At 43.7% G+C, this 20843-nt stretch overlaps 2 protein-coding genes across 2 annotated transcripts in view; both read left to right on the forward strand.

The window, feature by feature from the left end:
- The first annotated feature begins 3312 nt into the window (after positions 1-3312).
- On the forward strand, positions 3313-6440 carry LOC137277887 (acetylcholine receptor subunit beta-like). The gene is made up of 4 exons (XM_067809877.1): positions 3313-3452; positions 4067-4246; positions 4880-5220; positions 6067-6440. Exons 1-4 carry the CDS (start codon positions 3313-3315, stop codon positions 6438-6440), a joined length of 1035 nt encoding a protein of 344 aa, XP_067665978.1.
- A 2407-nt stretch (positions 6441-8847) lies between these two features.
- LOC137277894 (lactase/phlorizin hydrolase-like) overlaps positions 8848-20843 on the forward strand; it is a 29266-nt gene continuing 17270 nt past the window's right edge. Inside the window, exons 1-13 of the mRNA XM_067809889.1 lie at positions 8848-9007; positions 9689-9819; positions 11399-11656; positions 12102-12285; positions 12585-12827; positions 13178-13307; positions 13721-13905; positions 15915-16247; positions 16499-16629; positions 16827-17084; positions 17359-17539; positions 20100-20345; positions 20587-20719. Coding sequence (XP_067665990.1) covers positions 8848-9007; positions 9689-9819; positions 11399-11656; positions 12102-12285; positions 12585-12827; positions 13178-13307; positions 13721-13905; positions 15915-16247; positions 16499-16629; positions 16827-17084; positions 17359-17539; positions 20100-20345; positions 20587-20719 — 2573 coding nt within the window. The remainder of the gene's footprint in view (positions 9008-9688; positions 9820-11398; positions 11657-12101; positions 12286-12584; positions 12828-13177; positions 13308-13720; positions 13906-15914; positions 16248-16498; positions 16630-16826; positions 17085-17358; positions 17540-20099; positions 20346-20586; positions 20720-20843) is intronic.

Here is a 20843-nt window from a genome sequence, read left to right on the forward strand (position 1 = left end):
ATCGACAGACGAAAGACCGAATATAACAGGGTTTTGTTTTTGAAGAAGTGAATTCCTACGGTTAATCGCAGTTGGCAGAACTACAGCAGGAAACCAGAAGTATGTATTGTGTTGTCGACTAACCTGTCCACCCATCAACACCCTTCCCACACACACCCTACACCCCGTTAATGTGATCATGGTTGTTTGATGTCTAGCTACTGGCAACATCACTATTTGATGGTGTTTGGTCAACCCATGCTTCTTACGATGACCGTGGAATTCCGCATATGTATTTTATTCGTTAACATGGGTTGAGGGCTCCTCGTGATGTGATTCCTCCGCTTCACCCCATCCTGAGACTATGGTGATTAACAACAGCCGCCAAAGACCTGACACAGGGAGACTTGAAATACCTACACTCTTACGTAAAACACTGTCCCGGCCTTGTGGAGATGTGGAGCTGGGGATCGATATAGCAGATGTATTACATAGCCATGTGAGGTGCAGCTGAACAACGTCCAACTGAACAACCCTGGTACATGCCAACAAGATAATTATGTTCCTGATTGTTTTCATTACGTTCTGTAAGTAACTGTATGCTTCACTTTAATATTTTAATGTATTTCCAAAGCTTGTGTGTGAGTGTTGTGTTAATGAAACGTATAGCTAGAAATGTGGAAGACTTTTGATGACATTGACGAGTCATTAACGAGAGGAAAGTATATTTGTTTCGGCATTACCTGTCTAGGAAACAAAGGCAATAGTCATTTCATTGAATGCATCTGTGATTGCTTCCATCTGTGACTGTTTCCATCTGTGATTGCTTCCATCTTTGATTGCTTCCATCTGTGATTGCTTCCATCTGTGATTGCTTCTATCTGTGACTGCTTCCATCTGTGACTGCTTCATCTGTGATTGCTGCCATCTGTGATTGCTGCCATCTGTGATTGCTTCCATCTGTGACTGCTTCCATCTGTGATTGCTTCCATCTGTGATTGCTTCTATCTGTGACTGCTTCCATCTGTGACTGCTTCCATCTGTGACTGCTTCCATCTTTGACTGCTTCCATCTGTGACTGCTTCTATCTGTGACTGCTTCCATCTGTGACTGCTTCCATCTGTGACTGCTTCCATCTGTGACTGTTTCCATCTGTGATTGCTTCCATCTGTGATTGCTTCCATCTGTGATTGCTTCTATCTGTGACTGCTTCCATCTGTGACTGCTTCATCTGTGATTGCTGCCATCTGTGATTGCTTCCATCTGTGACTGCTTCCATCTGTGATTGCTTCCATCTGTGATTGCTTCTATCTGTGACTGCTTCCATCTGTGACTGCTTCCATCTGTGACTGCTTCCATCTGTGACTGCTTCCATCTTTGACTGCTTCCATCTGTGACTGCTTCATCTGTGATTGCTTCCATCTGTGACTGCTTCCATTTGTGACTGCTTCATGTTTTGTTGCTGTATTCTTTAATATGTATATGTATTTATTCCTTTATTCACGTCAGTCGTATCAGGGACATGCAACAGCTACCACGAGACCACGTCGAGCCTGCGGAAGACGCTCCTGGGTAGCTATGACGACGCGTTGGTCAGACCTTCAAACGTCACTAACGTGGCCGTGAGCTTCAACCTTCTCCACATCCACAGGCTGGTAACACATTCTGCTTGCCTTCAATCCATAACACAACACGAAGATTATCTAATGTTTAAAGTCAACTGATGACAATTTATGAATGTGTTTCTATTATAATGATATGATTAGTTCTACAATTATGTTAGTGCTTTGGTCTCTGTTTAAGGTCATAACACACAAAGTAGATCTAAAATATCTAAAAAAACAAGTAACATGGCGCACCCCCATGTATAAAAAAACCCCATCAGTTCTTAAAAACACACTAACGTCATATATCGTGAAGACAAATAAAGTTCAAAGAGTGATAACAATATTGCGAGTTGCACTGCAAATGAGTAACAACACATTGTGGGTTTTTGTGCTTTGTATTCACACAGAATATGCGCACGCAGACACTTGTTACGTCAGGTTGGTTTACGCTCGTAAGTAGCCGCTCCGTTACATGGTAGATCCATTTCTGTATGTGGTAGACCCATTACTGTATGTGGTAGACCCATTTCTGTATGTGGTAGACCCATTTCTGTATATGGTAGACATAGTCTTGTATATGTGAGACACATTTTGATGTAGACACTTTAAGCTATTTACTGGTCCAGAGGGGCAGATTGGTTAATGTACTCTCGATGTTTGCTGTTTCCTAGGTCAAGGAGAACATAAACCAACATAGAGGGTACGTGAATCCATGAACTACTGTGGACCAGTGAACAACGTCTTTGTTTTAATGAACACATTGATGTTAATTTTGAAGTGTTTGAAGTATGGGTGTCGGAACATAAGAAATACCAGAGTTAGGAAACTGGCCAATACTAGATTTTCAAATGACACAGAATGTAGCAGACAAGAAATGTTTTATAGAGTTATCTCCCTTCCAGCAGTTATCGGTAATTTCCGTAGATCATTCGGGATTTAATTTATTTGAGATAACACGAAGTACCAAATGAATTCAAGCAATTCAGTATTCCTAGCGGGTATCGTGGAAAGTATTGGTCGTTTGTAAGCGGGGTACATTGAAATGATAGAAGATCGTTCAACCAATCAGAATTTATGAGGTAAGGTTAAGATAGATGTCTCCTGTCAACCCCTTTCGAGAGAGAAAGACCCTGACACTTGCATGAATTTTGTCCCTGCACTGCTGCGCTATTCGTTGTGTCAATGCGTGTAATTTAGACGGTACGCATGAAAGCCTGAAGCCACGTTTGCTCCACGTCCAGTTTGTACATAAGTTACCAACTTGGCTCAGTATATCACTCTCTCTCCTTATCTCTCTTCCTAATGGTCGTACTAATATTCCTAATGCTTGTACCTGATTACTACTGTACTTGTATTCCTACTGATTGCAGTTGTATTCCTTCTGACACTGCTTGTATTCTTACTTTCTGTACCTCTATTCTTACTGACTGTAGATTGTAAGCCTACACAGTGTACTTGGATTCCTACTGCTTGCAACTGTATTCCCACTGACTGTACTTTATTTTTATCATTGTACTTGTATTTATACTGGCTGTACTTGTATTTCTACTAGTTGTGCATGTATTTCTACTGATAATGCTTGTTCTTGTATTCCTACTAATTGTACTTGCATTTGTATTGATTGTACATGTATTCCTACTGGTTGTACATGTATTCCCACTGATTGTACATGTATTCCCACTGACTGTACATGTATTCCCACTGATTGTACTTATATTCTTACCGGATGTTCTTGTATTTCTACTGGGTGTACCAGGAGTGGCAGGATGAGAGGGTGTCTTGGCAGCCGGATGAACATGGGGGTGAGTCAACCGTCCACGTGACCAGTCTGGAGGTGTGGACGCCGACAGTGGTTGTACAAAACACGTGAGTTTCCATAGGAGTCTGTCCAGCGGGACAGGCCTCTGACGTGCACGACACAAACAATGTACGTGTACCAATGAATGTATGTATATCAACGTAGGTTACTCTGGTTCCCGACAGGAAAGAAACCATTGCACTTGTAAACAATACATTGTTTGAATGGGTAGTGGTAATGTTTCAATCTAAATTGGCGATACATATTCAGACAAACGTTATTGTCACATTGACTATTTTCTGTGGTAATCTTGTAAATGTACGCTTGCATTTTAACACGAGAAAGAATGTGTTAAATTGACTGCAGAAACACAACCTTGCAGCTGGTGGCGATCTAACTGCACGAAGTTTGATAAAGGCAGGTAATATCTGAGACCAGTAATGTTCACTTTGACAGGATGTGTAGGTGTCAGAAAATCACCCCTCTTATTGTTCTTGAACAAATTTGGCACGTCAGGTGTGGTGTTGTTATTGACTGTTGATCGTTACAGTACCTTAAACTAGTTCTCTTTTCCGTGTAATAACAGTTTAGCAGTAACAGCTTAACACTAAAGGTTGTGTCTTCACAGAATACTACAGGCACATGACATGCGTGCTTTGACATGTGACATGACTTTCTGCAGAGTTGAGGATATGAGCGTGCTGGGAACACATGACCCCGCGGTGCCACTAGACGTCACGAGCGACGGGAACATCACTTGGAAAATTCCTGTCGTCCATATGACATACTGTGACGTCAGTATCCTGACGTACCCCTTTGACGACCAAGTGTGCGACATCACCGTCATCACCTGGGAGGAAGGGTACGGGTCTCTCTAGCTCGCTGTGTACGCTTTTGTCTCCACCAGATATTCATTGTCAAATTTCACTGTCTCGTCACAGTCAACGCAAGTGAGTGATGTGAGTGAGTGAGTGAGGCTTGATGCCGATCTAAAAGATGATAACATCCAATACTGCCAGGTTTAAGGGATTGTCTCCACTGTACCCTGGACCTTCATTGTGACGATATGACAGATCGCCGATATAAAACTCCCTGATCTCACAGCAATCGATCTCCACAATAAAATACCACATGAATCATTCTTATCTGAATAACCCGAATAAAACCTAGAGTAAATTCAAATACGACCTCAGGCACCTTTACTTCATTAGAATTTTTGTAATATAAATTATAAGTGTCAAATGAAAATCTTCACGTCGTAGATATCAAGGAATACTGGCAGCAAAAGAAAGGAAACTCTCTCTTTTTGTCAATTTTTAGAATAGAAGACATACACACGACGTTTACTTTTATGATTTTTCCTTCGAAGCTTGCGTTTGTTTCGCTGTTCAGTAGAGATGCGACTGAATCCTCCCCAAGAGATTTCCCGATTTCTATGTCTTGTATTTGGGAATGGATGCCAGCCCCGTGTTGTACGTCCATTGTCTGTCCCCAGGCTATTGTTACACGTCAGAAGTAACACGATGGACCTGGGGGAGTTTTTGGAGAACAGTGAATGGTGGGTCACCGGTCATGATTCGGAGCGACAGCTGAAGACCCCCCATACCTACCAGACAGTGTTCACTCTCAGTCTCACGAGGAAACCAATGTTCCACATTGTGAGCACCATCATCCCCGTCATGCTGCTCAGTTTCGCGAGCACCCTCGTCTTCTACGTCCCTCCTGACACCGGCGAGAAGATCAGCTACGCGTTGTCTATGTTGCTGTCATATGTTCTTCTGTTGTCAGTCGTTTCTGATGACATCCCAGAGACATCCAAGGAGGTATCTGCCATGGGTGAGTGAGAGTGATGAGTGATGAGTCATCACGGAAGTGAACGGGCTGGATGATGGTTGAGTGAGTAAGGGTGTGACCAGGTTGACTGTTGCGTTGGCTGCTGGTTGTGTGAGTGAGTAACGGAGTTGGTAGTCTGGTTAACTTTTATGAGTGACATTTTCGAAGTTGGGAAGTGCAATGGAAACAAACGGTAAGGACTACTTGACAACGGTACACGGAACCTATATCGAAACGTCACACTCGAGATGTATACATATATGGTAGGCTGAAGGTTGGTTGGTTGGTTGAGTGAGTGAATGAGATGGTTCTTCTGACTGAGTGATTAGGGGAGGGGACGAGTTGGTTGTTGTGAGTGATTAGGGGAGGGGACGAGTTGGTTGTTGTGAGTGATCAAGGGAGTGGTCGAGTTGGTTGTGAGTTATTGACTAGGAGAGAGGACGCGTTATCTGTTGCGTGAGAGAGTGATTAATGGGAATGGAGGGTTGGTTGTTGTGACTTAGTGATTAAGGGGTTGGGCCGGTTGGTTGTTGTGAGTGATTGCGGGATGGGACGAGTTTGTTGTTCTGAGCGATTGACTAGGAGAGAGGACGCGTTATCTGTTGGGTGAGAGAGTGATTAATGGGAATGGAGGGTTGGTTGTTGTGACTTAGTGATGAAGGGAAGGGGCGAGTTGCTATTGACTGTTCTTTGCACTTATTGAACACTGAATCTGTCACTCTCCATGTTTCAATGAAATGGTAGTGGATTGTTCAAAGTCATTCATGATGTTTTATGCCAAGAGTGTTCCATCTTGGAAATATACACATCTAAGATGGATATATGAAAACCTCTCTTTTCTTTTCTCAGCTGTGTACCTGGTCGTAATGTTCACTATGTGCACCCTGAACGTAACCCTAGCAACAACAGTGACCTCCCTTTATCGCCAAGACGAAAGCACTCCGAAACAAAGATGGCTAATGACACTCATCCTACAGCTGTGTCCATGTCGTACCTCCCACGCAGACAGGCATAAACACGACAGTTCAGAGGACAAAGATGACAACGACTCTGCCATTGGTAGCAGGAGCGTGGACGTGAGCAGTCAGTGTTCTCGGAAGAACATGCAGCAAATGTCCTGGAAGGAGCTGGCTTTGAGAGCAGATGTTATTTTTAGGCGCATCTTCATGCTAATGATGTTCTGCCTCAATATGTCATTCCTCGCGGTGCTCATCTCTCTGTGAAACATTTAGACGATATCTTGCGGGAAATAATGGACAACATTCCTGCTGGACCTTGCTGCGACGAACGATGAACAATACTCCTGCGAGAAACGATGAACAACACTCCTGCGAGAAACGATAAACAACACTCCTGAGAGAAACGATGGACATCTTTCCTGCGACAAACGATGGCTAACCTTCCTACTGGAGTCAATAGTAAACCTTCCTGCGGGAGACGATGGATAAGCTCCCTGTGGTGTGGGAGACGATGGACAACCTCCCTGTGGTGTGGTTAGACGATGGACAAGCTCCCTGTCGTGTGGTTAGACGATGGACAAGCTCCCTGTGGTGTGGTTAGACGGTGGACAAGCTCCCTGTGGTGTGGGAGACGATGGATAAGCTCCTTGTGGTATGGGAGACGATGGATAAGTTCCCTGTGGTGTGGGAGACGATGGATAATCTTCCTTTGGGAGACGATGAATAATCTTCCTGTGGGAGACGATGGATAATCTTCCTGTGTCATTTCCTGTAAACAGTGACAACAATAACTAATGCACTAGAATACTGAAATGTTGACTCACTCAGTTATAGATAACATTCAGAGGACTTTCCGATGACGGTGCGACTTGTTGTAACCTTGACGTAGGGGTTGCTGTCATGGAGAGTCATGGGGGTTCATTACTGTCATTTTCTGTAACATGAGAAGTAAATGAAAAAGTAAGAATAAACTTACTTATGGTACAGGAATATAACATCGATTAACAGGCATATCATACCCCCACTCCTTTATTTTAAATACTTATATCCAACTCTTCAAACAAATAGGAAAACTTACAAATGAAAACATCAGGGAGTGAATCAATGTTGATATGTCAACAATGAATGTTTTGGGAATGTATCACCACTTGCACTTTGTACAGTAATCTCTTGAAGTCAAGAATGACGTCCCATGTACGTGTATGGGGTTTCAGCGTTGTTCAGATGCATTGTGTTTAGGGGTGGTAATGAAGGATTGCGATGATGCGTTCATAAAATGTCTCTCTTTCAAACGTTTGTCAAAGCTTATACGTCTTATCCAAATGGAAATTTCAGGTCGCCCTACTTTTTTTTCAGAGTATATATGACCCTTCATAGAATGTGAAAAACATTAGAAATGCCATTATTTTTGCATACCATTAATTTCACATACCCATGTGCGTAGATCACTGTTGATGATGTTGGTCACTGAGTTGTCTGGTCCAAACTCGATTACTAAAATTTTACAAACCGACAAACATAACTGAACTGTTGTTGAGTGTAACCCGTGATACCCCAGGCAGGTTTACTGTTGATTGGCAGTGCAAAGGTCACAATGGACATCATGAATAGCCATTATAAGCCACATCTGTCCAGCTATCTATGCGGCGTTTCTCTATGATGTGTAATGGTATCATTGAAAAGATGTCATGAAAATGATATCGCCATTTCCCATTTGTGTGTTTGTTTTTGTTGAAAGTGGTTGTGTGGTTCCGCGTGTTGTACGAATGGACATGGAAATACGGGGAACTCACCATTGTCCATACCGTCAGCACTGGAGCGGCACCAGCTTCAGCCACACGAACTATCGGATAGAACGGGTAGCAAGACGTTTTCACATCCATAAAGGAATTACTGATGTTTTCAATTGTTTCATAGATATCTTTATTGTTTTTGAAGATATAAATAATGCATTGAAGATATTGGAAAAAGATTGAACATAATATCTTTGATTAATTCATATCTGAAATAGAATCACTGATATCGTAAATTGTTACTGACATGCCAAGATGATATTTTGTGGTATCGATCGCCGTGTTTAAGATATCAAAGAAACTATGACGATGTACTCAGTTGCATTAGAATAAATACATTCAAGATCTTCAAATAACTTACACAGAACCACAGATGCATTACTCCGTAAGCGATATCTTAATATCGATTTTCCTGAGGAATTTACTAGGGTCTTTCAGTCCCATACACCCTTCAAACACCTTCATATCTCATTATTCAGTTTAATATTTCTACTACTGATGACGTGGAATACCACAGGGATACCTTCAGACAAGAACCAACAGTATAACCCAGGTCAGCGCTAACCTAGCAGGTAACCTTGTAACGCATGTCCTCAGGTGGGTCATTACTGCGTCGCTGTCCCCACATCGGGGTCCGCCTCAGTGTACACAGCGACACAGACATCCTCATTCACGTGGGGGTCGTCACACACATGGGCCCTGCTGCTTCCTCCAGCTCCAGCAAGGACAGCGTTCACGGAGTCCGTGTGGCCGACTTCAGTGGCGAAATTAGGACTTGCGTTTTTAAATTATACTAATACTGTTATGTTTTGTGCAACATAACAGTTTTTGCTTTACAAAAAGGGGTTTTGAAAGTTTGCATCGTAAGGCGTTGAGCAATGGATGCTCTTGCTGTGACGTTGATACTGATGTCACTCAGTAGATGCTGCTACAGTCGTCCCCACGAAGACGACTTTTATTTTGGAACGTTTCCGGATGACTTTGTGTGGAGCACTGCCACAGCAGCCTATCAGATAGAAGGGGCGTGGCGAGACGATGGTACGTAAAACATTGCATATTCTGTTGTACCAAATACTGGACAGAAAAGGGCGTGGCGGGACGATGGTCTATGGGCTACAATATTCTGTTGTATCGACTAGTGGACTGTGGCATTGCTGGGCTGAATCCATGACCTTGATATCTTCACCTTGAATATTCACATGTGATCATGAACTGCTGACAGGCTTCCTTCATAGATAGTCTGTTTTCTTGCCCATCACAACACCGACTGTGTGCAATAAGTATAGAGGTTGTGTGTTTGGATAAAACCTGATTATGTGCAAGATGGAAGCCATGTGCTGGTATGTGTCTGTAATGGGACAGGTCTCTCAAGCTAATTTTGTCTCCAGTTTCTAAAGTTACAGCAGGATACAAGGAAGTATTAGTTTGGGTCTCGCCTACTTGCTGGATGTAAAATATAACTAATCCCGGCATTTACAAGCTACCAGTATAGATTCCATTGTGTATCATATAATAGTTGTTTGCTGATTATAAGAGATTCTTACCATAAGTGCTTGTTATAACTTACAGTAAAGTAAGCTTCTCTACTTGTGTGTTTACGATTACAACAGATTGCCACCATAAGTATTGTTTATCACTTACAGTAAAGTAAGCTTCTCTACATGTGTATTTTAGTTTCCTGTGAGTAACGGTGTTGTATATTGAATATGCTTCGTACAGGGAAAGGTCCGAGCATCTGGGACATGTACGTGCGTCGCCCTGGCAACATCGACGACAGTAGTACTGGAGACATTGCGTGCGACAGCTACCACAAATACAAGGAAGATGTGCAGCTGCTGAAATCACTGGGGGTGAGTAGCGTCGCCTGAGAAACTGAGTGATCGAATCAGTAGATGCTGAAATCACTGGGGTGAGTAGCGCCGCCTGAGAAACTGAGTGATCGAATCAATAGATGCTGAAATCACTGGGGGTGAGTAGCGTCACCTGAGAAACTGAGTGATCGAATCAGTAGATGCTGAAATCACTGGGGGTGGGTAGCGTCACCTGAGAACCTGAGTGATCGAATCAGTAGATGCTGAAATCACTGGACGAGACCGACATTATCTGAGTGTGAGAGTGAGTAAGTGGGGCAACACTTAAGGCGTTACGCACTATGGTGCAATGGATATAGTCATGTCATTTCAGTCCGTGGGGCAGAGAATCAGAGCCTCATTTCTAATTGTTGCACGCTATCAATTTGTGAGAAATGAAAATCTCCACACGAGTGTTCCCACAGCAGAGCGGTTTAGCCTGAACAAAACATGGAGATATCTGTACCCAACCGTTAATCGCGGACAATCAAGGAGTGCTTCGTTGTGCAGTATTTGTCGAGTCGAGGTCAAGATGACCCGGCGTTGAATTCCAAGCCAAAGTAAACACGACTGGCCAGAGAATCAATATGCAATACGTCTTGAAATAGACATGCCTCCAGAAGTGACATGAGTCAGGTCGTCTGATTGCGTCCTTAAGGAAACCGATCATTGTATCTTAGAGTGGACATTATGTTGTCTTGTTTATCAGTTACACCATATCTGCACCTTCCTGGTCACGTGGTGCCGTCAACATCTGCAAACCCAACTCATGATGATAACGTTTCAGTTTGGTGACAAGTTATATACGTAACGCTGCACGACTTCCAGCTTCTCCTCATCACGTGCTTGTAAGACCTTTTAGAATGCGATGTCCGAAAGACTGATGAATACACAAAACCAAATGTGTGTTAAGTTTGTGGACGTCTAGACTGCCACTGTTGTAAGATGCACATGAGGCTATAGGGCTACCCTTTAGACATGACGAGTGAGTAGATATGAAACCAGCAAACAATCTAAACACAAATCTGTAATATTCTCGTATACATCGGAGGAAAGATAAACAAGGTTACAGTGAATGAGAATAGTGATTTCTGATGCAATACAACTGGGTCACAAATCCCGATTATTTACAAAATGTCTATTGTCACCAGTGTCTTGATCCTTCTAAATGTACTGATTGTAGTTTGTTGCCAGCTGTTGAAAACTCCATGCAGACGATGTCTCTTGAGTTGACGGTCTTGATACGTAGATGTTGGCAGACAGATGAGCGTAAATCCAAAGTCGTCCCCCAGTTCGTATCACCTACAAATCCTCACAGATACCTGTCACACAGTTTACAGTGTAACAAAACCTACGCCACACAACCATCTCCTCCGCGCTTCCAGAATCAAACTGGAAACAAATCAAAGGGAGGAAACTTCTCAGCCCACTGTTAACGGGTGAAATGACACAACCAAAGTTCAGGTTCAAATCCACATTCCCCGCTTTAAATGTGTGTGACCCAAAACAACTAAACGTTATTCACATCTTCATAACAGTAAGTGTCTCACTACCGTTTCTCTGCTCAATGATGTTGTAGGTTTCTCACTACCGCTTCTCTATATCGTGGCCGCGTGTGATGCCCTCTGGGAGAAACGACACCATCAACAACCTTGGTTTGGAATACTACAACAACCTGATTGATGAGCTACTGGCCAACGGTATCCAGCCCATGGTGACCCTCTACCACTGGGACCTGCCAGAGAGTCTGGAACAACATGGTGGTTGGTTAAACGAGGACACGGCGGAACTGTTCACGGAGTATGCCAGGTTGTGTTTCCAGACGTTCGGGGACAGGGTAAGTCTTGAACCCGTGAATTTTGGTAAAATGTATTGCACGCGACTATTCGCTCCCAAAACGATGCATCCAGTCAGTGTTTTGATGGGCAAAAGAAACCGTACGCTCCACTGATGCGACTAAGTTATTACAAACCGTCTCGCTATTAGTTTGGCTGAAAACACGCCCCGAAACAGGCCCTGAAACAGGCCCTGAAACACAAGTTTCATGTGACAGACAGAGATAGGAAACCTGCATCTGACACTTTAGCAATAGATAACTGCCTTTTGTTTGGTAGATTTAGACACCACAGATAGATACCCTAATGGTGAAAGTGTTTCATCGTCTACAATGAATGACAATGCTAACAAGGTAAAAAGTAAATCATCCTTGCACTCCCAGACTCCCAGATCCCAGACTCCGAGACCACCAGTCTCAATATACTTCTTCATGTATGGTGCTGTAGGTCAGGTTCTGGATCACTCTGAACGAGCCCTGGGTGGTTGCCTGGCACGGTTATGGGATTTCCGAGAAGGCTCCAGGACGATGGGGACCTGGGACGTACACCTACATCGCCGGCCACAACCTCATCAAAGCCCACGTAAACGCATACCACCTGTACGACAAGGCCTTCAGACCCACGCAGAAAGGTAGGAATAGACTCAACAAACGTCCCTTTGTGAATATAAATACGCCAAAGGTACATTGAATACATTCATGACAATATTTGACATTAAGAGCGCGTGCGTGTGCGAGTGTGTTTGCGAGTTAAACCTTTACCTGTAGAGGAGAATTCTGATATAGACGTGGCTTCATCTTGCCGTATTAGTGGGTGAAGCGGGTAGCGGGGGATTCTCTGGTTATGTAGCAGTTTACCAAAGACACCCGACACCTGTCTTGAGTTACCTGCCTGACTAACATTGTAACAATGTTTTTCCCCAACTGACAGGCACTATCGGTATCACGCTAAGTATCCGCTTCAATGTCGCCAAGAAACCCCAGGATCCCGGGGACAGGGCTGCGGCGGAGAAGGCAAATCAGTTTGCGTTTGGGTGGTTTGCCCACCCGGTAGTGCTGAGCGGAGATTATCCCCCCATAATGAGGTCACAGGTCGATAAGAAGAGCCGGCAGGGGGGGGTCACAAGATCAAGACTGCCCTCGTTCACTGACGCTGAGAAACTGCGGAACAGAGGTAGGAGTCAGATCACATACATGTACACAGTTGCATGAGATGGTCTGTGTGCCATCTCGTCATGAACGTAGATGTTAGTGGGATGATAGATGATTTGGGATGGGTAAATTACAATTAATTTCAATAGCTTAATTACCTAAATATGCCAGAAATTCCTGTTCCAGATATGTGTCCTTTATCTTCAGTGTATTTGTCATGAAGTTTAATATTTCTATTCTCTTGAATAGCGGCACCGGCAGGAAGGTTGATCAACGTGTTTGTGTTACATCTGCAATGTGTTAACATACGTATTGTCATGGACCATATGCCACCTGGGGATTGCTTATGAAGCTGCTGTCTGTGTGTTGTAGGTACAGCAGACTTCCTGGGCTTGAACTACTACACCTCTGTCTTGGCAACCCCCAGAGTGCAGCCCTATGACCCACCGAGATACGACACGGACCAGGACGTGGAGCAATCAGTAGACCCTACTTGGCCCATGTAAGTCTCACTTTTAGATAGCACGGGGCTGGCAAAAACTGATGAGAGCGACAGGCAAGCTAGAAAAGTCTTTGTTTGAAAAAATGTATTTTTCGGCCACTCTTTCAAGAGAAACCCCTTTCACGAACACCCTGCTTCTTTGTCCAGCGACAAGACAAAAATGAGAAACTCGGTATTGAAGAATATCTACAAGTTATGTAACCATATCTTCACTTGTGTGTTTTACACTGTTTCTTGGTGTTCTGGGGTCGTACGGACTTCACTGGACTATCAACAATACACCAAGACATAATGTTTCTTACATCATTCTCTTTGTTTGGGTTGTTGGTGTTTTTTCATTCTTATTTGTCTTCTATTTTAATAGCAAAAATCTAACATCATCTGCCTCCGTCATCCATCTCCACCTGTTCTAGATCCGGGTCCTCCTGGTTGTTCTACACGCCGAAAGGAGCACGTGACGTGTTGAACTGGATCAAGGACACTTACAGAAACATACCCGTCTACGTGACTGAAAATGGCGTTTCCGACAGAAACGGCAGTCTTCACGACTTCTACAGAATCAACTACTACAGGGACTACTTAGACGAAATGCTTAAAGGTAGAACCTCGATCTGTCTGGAACAGACAAGTAGATGTCATAAGAGGAGACAGTCTTTATCGAAACGTTAAAATATTTTTGTGACGTCATTCCATTGTCAGCCCAATATTTTGCAGGAATGGAGCTACGAGGGTTGGATGAAAAGTTCTAAGCCTCACTGTGAAAAAAAGTTACAAAGTCCACGTTTGTAATTTATTTTTCTACATAGTCCCCTTCCAAGTTCACACACTTTTGCCAGCGATGCTGCAAGGCCCGAATCCCGGTCAGGAAGAAATCTTCTTCAGCTACCCTAAAAAAATCAGTCACGGCGGAAATGACGTCATCATTACTTGCAAAATGGCGACCGGCGAGTTCCTTTTTCATTTTGGGGAACAGGTGGAAGTCAGAAGGAGCCAAATCAGGTGAATAAGGAGGATGGTCAATGAGTTCAAAGCCACAATCGCGGATTGTTGACATGGCCACCACCGATTTGTGAACAGGCGCATTGTCTTGGTGGAAGAGGACACCTTTAGCGATCATCCCTCGTCGTTTGGGTTTGATTGCTTCTCGCAACTGGTTCAGTAGATCAGCATAGTATCTGCCGTTGATAGTTTGACCTTTTTCAAGATAATCAATGAGCAGAATACCCCTGGAATCCCAAAAGACTGATGCCATCACCTTTCCAGCTGAAGGAACAGACTTGGCTTTCTTCGGAGCTGGTGAATCAGGATGCTTCCACTGTTTTGACTGTAGTTTTGTTTCTGGTTGAAAGTGATGTATCCAGGTCTCATCCATGGTTACAAATCGTGCCACAAAATCATCGGGATCTGCTTCAAAACGACGCAAATTGTCAAGGGACGTCTGGAACCTGACACGTTTCTGTTCTGCTGTCAAGAGCTTTGGCACCCATCTTGCAGAAACTTTAGTCATTCCTAATTCGTTGGTGATAATATGCTCAACCCTCTCATGAGAGATGCCCACTACACTAGCAATATGTCGAGTAGTCAATCGTCGATCATCCATCAACATATCGAGCACTCGCGTGATGTTTTCTGGAGTGGTTGCTGTTGATGGCCTTCCTGAGCATGGGTCATCATCAAGGCTTTGTCTGCCACGCTTAAATTCTGCAGCCCACTTCTTTACTGTGGAAAATGAAGGAGCATCATCCCCTAGAGTGGAGACCATGTCAGCATGTATCTGTGTTGGGGACATCCCTTTCTTTTGCAAGTACTTGATGACTGCCCTGTATTCAGTTTTGTCCATTTCTGATGATTTCAGAGGGTAGGTTTACCAAAAGAGCTGTAGTTGAGATAAAACTATTAGTACGTTTGTAGTTCTTGTGTCTATGATTCACTAAATGATTGTCCTCATTGGTGGCAAACACCTGTCTCTACCTGGTGGGGAAGAACCACTCAGGCTGAGAACTGTTCAGCCAACCCTCGTATGTGGTCCAGTTTCAGTCGTAGGACCTGGATAGTTTGTACTCTTTGCATTACACTTGGCTTATAGAATTACCAATATTTTGAAAATAGTTTAAGTAGGATAATATCCTCGTAAATCTCCATTTATTAAAGATAATGTGCCCTTGCCAAACATGGCGTCGGCTTGAGGTTACTCGGACAGCACCCTATACATTATGGAAACAATCCATTCCATGCATAAATCATTTCCCGTGTTTGGCAGGTTTGTTAAAATAACAGGAGCCAATGTGGGAATTGTTTTGGTGTACTCTCGTACATTCATAATTTCTTTCGAGATAACGACAAGGTTTTGGACATACTGAAGTCATCACTCTATCGAGTTTATTGGCAATTGATGCCGTATGCGTGTAGGTTATACAAAAGGAATACAAAAGTGACTTTCACGCGTGTTGACCTACTACGTCGAAACTCTGACCCGGAAGCACACAAACATTATCTGACCTTTATTCATGCCATTGGTGATATAAATGTATACACATTATTGATTATTCTCATCGTAACATTGTGAATACATTCAAATCTTAATCAAACTGCTTTTTTGCTTTCCAGCTGTCCGACTTGACGGCTGTAACCTTAAGGGTCACACGTCCTGGTCCTTCATGGACAACTTCGAATGGGCTCGTGGATATTCAGAGAAATTCGGTTTACATTACGTAGATTTCGACGACCCAGCTCGGCCACGCATACCCAAGGACTCAGCGCGGTATCTGGCCAGTGTCATAGCAGATAACGGCTTTAAGAAGGGATACCACCTGCCAGGGGGGAAGGCAACCGGAACTGTGGAATATGAGAATACATTTTTGTACGGAACTTTTCCAGATGACTTTGTATGGGCCGTATCCACTGCTGCGTATGAGATAGAAGGCGGAGCCAAAGAAGATAGTATGTTTCGTACCATTGCAGAATGAAGGTTTTTTGGAACTGATATTTAAGTATGCGCATTACAGTGTCTCTTATATTTGGTGAAACCTTGTCATTACATCATTGGGAGGATATCAAGAACAAAAATTGTTACACTTATCCATACATTAGATTTGTGTAGAATTACCGACACAGCTGAGTCACAACTCATATTACGGGGTAAGAAATGCTAAATATGGTCGTGTTCATGCTCACGGTTCTATTTCATTAAGACAAATCCGAGAGTATCTGGGACGTGTTCAGCCACACGCCCGGCCACGTGTACGACGGGTCGACGGGGGACGTTGCTACCGACAGCTACCACAAATACAAGGACGATGTTGAGATCCTGAAGGAGCTGAAAGTGAGTCTGCGATATGCCGTACTGAGCATTGTTTAGTCTTCGTCTCAATAAAGCTGACAAGGTGTTAATTAATTTTACTTCTCCTGCAGAGTACTGAGCGGTACCTAGGTGTTTACTGTTAATAAGTTTTGTCTTTTATTTCCTTCATTAGACCCGTCATTACGCACTGCGTTTTGTTTTTCCTAATGGGCCACCAGGTCACGCACTACAGGTTTTCTATCTCCTGGACGCGCGTGCTCCCTTCCGGTCGGAGGGGCAGTAGGAACCAGTTGGGCGTGGCCTACTACAACAACCTCATAGGCGAACTACATAGTAACAAAATTCAGCCAATCGTCGTCCTCTTCATTTGGGATCTCCCAGAAGTCCTCGAACAACATGGCGGCTGGCTTAATACCTCCACTGTGGATTTATTTGTGGATTATGCTAGGTTTTGTTTTGAAACATTTGGAGACCGGGTAAGATTTCATAATTCTACTTCCAGTTTATTAGTTTTGCATGGTATCAATGTGTATTGAGCATATATTGCTTATTATATTGAAAAAGTGGAGGTTTGTTACTTTGATCTTGGTATCATGCGGCAGTGTAGAGAAACCAGTGTCTCTGGGTTTGAACCCCATGCTGGCGCTAGTAAAGATGATGCGCCATGGTGTGAGTGTTTTTACTGGTCGGAGCAGTGTTATACAGTGTTATACACAGTTGCACAGAAGATATTCAATCACTTTACATCAGGTGAAGATGTGGATTACGATGAGTGAGTCGGTGAACTTTGCTACATATGGTTACGAGCGTGGTGGACTAGCCCCTGGGAAAACACTGCCAGGGGTTGGGGGATACACAGCTATCAGGAACCTGGTTCTTGCCCACGCCAAAGCTTACAGGATGTACAATGCTGATTTCAACAACCAGAAAGGTACTTCAGACACAACGGTTTGTTATATATCCATCTGTGCAGTTTAATAAAGATCGTAGATTAGGTTCATGTGTACTCATTATATAGCAGCATCCATGTGGTTGACTATTAACACAGGTTCTCAACATTACATTACATGACTATACAACGACTTATACATACTCGACGTTACTATCATGCGCTAACTCAACTTCTTAGGAAGTGCAACACATTTCTCATACTGTAGTCTTCTTATGCCACAAGCAGTACACTGGTCTATACCTTACGCGAGGTTCCCGTCAGGACAGTATACCAGTAACAAAATATGGAAGTATACTTGAGCGAGAGGATATAGCCGTAAATATACTCATGGAAGACTTTAAAGGAACACATGTTTCTTAGGGTAATTCAAAATTTCTGTTTACCAACTTCACGTGTATTACCATTTTCGTGAAGAGCAGTTCACTCAAACTCACCATAATGCTTTCCATGCACGTGCACTACATGCTCCTAAAGTTACATGCACTTCGATTTACACGTTACATGTATGTGTACTGTCAAACACTACGGTTAAAGGTCACGTGCAACGTAAAACACAACTTTGCAGATTCTGATACCTTTCGGTATGCACATACCGAAATAAATCATCAAAAATGTCAATACACCCTTTAAACTTGAAAAAACACGATGAAAACAAGCCCGCGAAATCTGAGTTCAAACAAATCACTAATTTTCCCCCAGCGCTGGGGGAAAAACTGATTTCAACAGCTATGCTGCACAGCGCTTATAACGCATGCGCAGGGAGTAGGTTCGCGGAGTTGTGTACATAAACAAGTAAATAATCTACTCGTTACACAAAACAAACATATTGATTGTGATAAGCGGACTCTGTCAGAGAGAAAACACAATGTCTGGTTTATTAACACCTATATGTCTGCCTGCCTTACAGTATGCCATGCACATCTTCAGTTACTGACCATTTACAATCTGAATTTAACACCTGTCGGGCTTACAAGCAATAAACAAAGAGCCGGCAAAGCGTATCAGCAAATGAACCAGTGGCCAATGAGAAAGCCCCGTTATACACTTGACTGCACACCCAGCAGGAGTGACTGGGTTCGGTATCGTGGCTGCTTCGTTTCGAGGAAGGTAAACACAAGTACAAAATATTGCTCTTTTGATTTGCGATTATACGCTTATAATTCTGTAGATTTGTTTTTTCACAATCACCAATGCATTTTATATACCACGAACAAGTGATAACTGTGTTTTAATGATGTTGGATTTTTTGGTTGCCTGTGACCGGCGAGGCAGTACTTAACTTTGGCACAGAAATGGGAGGCAATTGGCATGGTTAATTGTGGAAACTCATTACGACAGGTTGCAACAACTTTTCACAAGTCTGTTAGCGTGACATCCAGACTTTGGAATCTCTATAGACCAACTGGTGACGTCAAAATGAGGCGTATGCGGGGACGGAAAAAGAAACGGCAGAATTTGCTCACGTACAGTGCGTAATCGTCTTAAATCGGCTGGTCTAAAAAGCCCCCGTCATGTGGAATCAACATGACTGAGCAACACAAGCGCTTGAGACTGCAGTGGGCACGGAACCATGGAGGAAGAACCGTACGTCAATGGAGAAACACCATGTTTAGTAACACCATGTGATAAGAGCAGGTACACACTAGACCATAATGACGGTCGAATTCGAGTTTGGAGACGCGTAGGGGAAATTTCACAGTGCCTGCACCATCAAACAGCATGATCGTTATGGAGGCGCTCTGTTATGGTGTTGGGTGGGTTTACCTTTAACCACCAAACAGATCTTGTGCGTGTTGATGGCAGGATAACAGGTGTACGATATCGTGACGAGATCTTGAACGCTGTTGTGATCCCCTTTGCGCGTACAGCAGGTCGAATGTTCGAGTTCCAGCATGACAATGCCCGCCCTCACATCGCTCATGTTTGTCGGGACAGACTGAGGGCTGCAGGTGTCCGGGTGCTGCAATGGCCGGCTAAAAGTCCTGCCCTTAACCCCATCGAACATCTTTGGGATGTTCTTGGCCCCAATGTTCGGGACAGACCAGTTCAACCCAACAATTTGGGTGAACCTTTCGTGGTTCTCCAGGAAGAATGGCGTAGAATTCCAATTGGTACCATCCGTACACTCATTCGCAGCATGCCACGACGATGCCAAGCAGTTCTCCAGAGACACGGGGGACACACCCGATATAGATTTTTATCACTTGACATAAGCCTTGTCATCTGTGTGAACGTTTCTCTTACTGATTCAAAGATTAAGAGTCACAGCTATTTCATACGTTCCCTTAAATTTTTCCATGAGTATATTTGCCAGATAATGCGACGTAAAGGAAGTTACTCCATGTTCACAACGGTTCATCACATGCACAATGACTTGGTTGGTGTGTGAAAATTGTGTGATGTGATGGTTTGGAGGTTGGAAGGCTGGTTGCGGTGTTGCTGCTTAGTGTGGATGTATTCCGAATTGGTTGAAATGTTAGATCTGCTGGAGGGTGCTTGACTGAGATCTTACCACATACTGTGTCACGCTGTGTCTCAGGACAAGTTGGCATTAGCGTCAGTTTCGACTGGATGGAACCCGTGAAACCTGACAACGTGGATGACGTCGATGCAGCCGTCAGAGCCATGCAGTTCACGGGGGGTCTAGCTGCGGAACCCATATTCGGGAGCGGACAGTTCCCGGATGTCGTGATGTCACAGGTAGAGAAGCGATGTCGAGAGAGGAACATCACCAACTGTGACCGTCTTGTGTCGTTCACGAAGCAGGAGCAAGCCATCATCAAAGGTGCCGGAACAGTAGAGTTCATACCTCACCACATAAAGAGACACGTTTGAGCGGAGAATAATAGTACAATTTTTTAGCTAAAACCACAACACATTCAGATATGAGCTAAACCTTTGCAACGGTTCACATGAGATTGTACATTTTGAATCAGGCTATCCAAAAAGTACCCTTGATCCTGAGATATTTGCAGAATTACTGTACATGCATGCGTCCTGTAAACTTTCCCTACTCTCTCTTCTAGGCAGTTCGGACTTTTTTGGTCTCAACCATTTCACGAGTTCACTGGTAACCAGTGGCAACCTGCCGGCATCTGATCCCCCGACACAACATAATGACATGGACGTTACAATTACCGCAGACCCCTTGCTACCAAGGTCAGTACCAGTCAGCTTCAAGGTGCCAAGGCGAGTGCGTCAGTAAACTTTAAGGCGCGATGAACGATATGAAACCATTCTCACACACTCCGGACCCAAGCACGACAAGGAATAATCACTTCCA

Source organism: Haliotis asinina, chromosome 1, assembly GCF_037392515.1.
Source record: "Haliotis asinina isolate JCU_RB_2024 chromosome 1, JCU_Hal_asi_v2, whole genome shotgun sequence".
In the NCBI taxonomy this organism is placed as follows: Eukaryota; Metazoa; Mollusca; class Gastropoda; order Lepetellida; family Haliotidae; genus Haliotis; species Haliotis asinina.

What these genes read in the sequence shown, in the direction of transcription:
- LOC137277887 (XM_067809877.1), top strand. Translation starts at nt 3,313, where the DNA reads ATGTTCTTGTATTTCTACTGGGTGTACCAGGAGTGGCAGGATGAGAGG. An exon ending in GTCATCACCTGGGAGGAAGG is followed by an intron (nt 4,247 to 4,879) that starts GTACGGGTCTCT and finishes GTCTGTCCCCAG; the next exon opens with GCTATTGTTACACGTCAGAA. An exon ending in CAAGGAGGTATCTGCCATGG is followed by an intron (nt 5,221 to 6,066) that starts GTGAGTGAGAGT and finishes TTCTTTTCTCAG; the next exon opens with CTGTGTACCTGGTCGTAATG.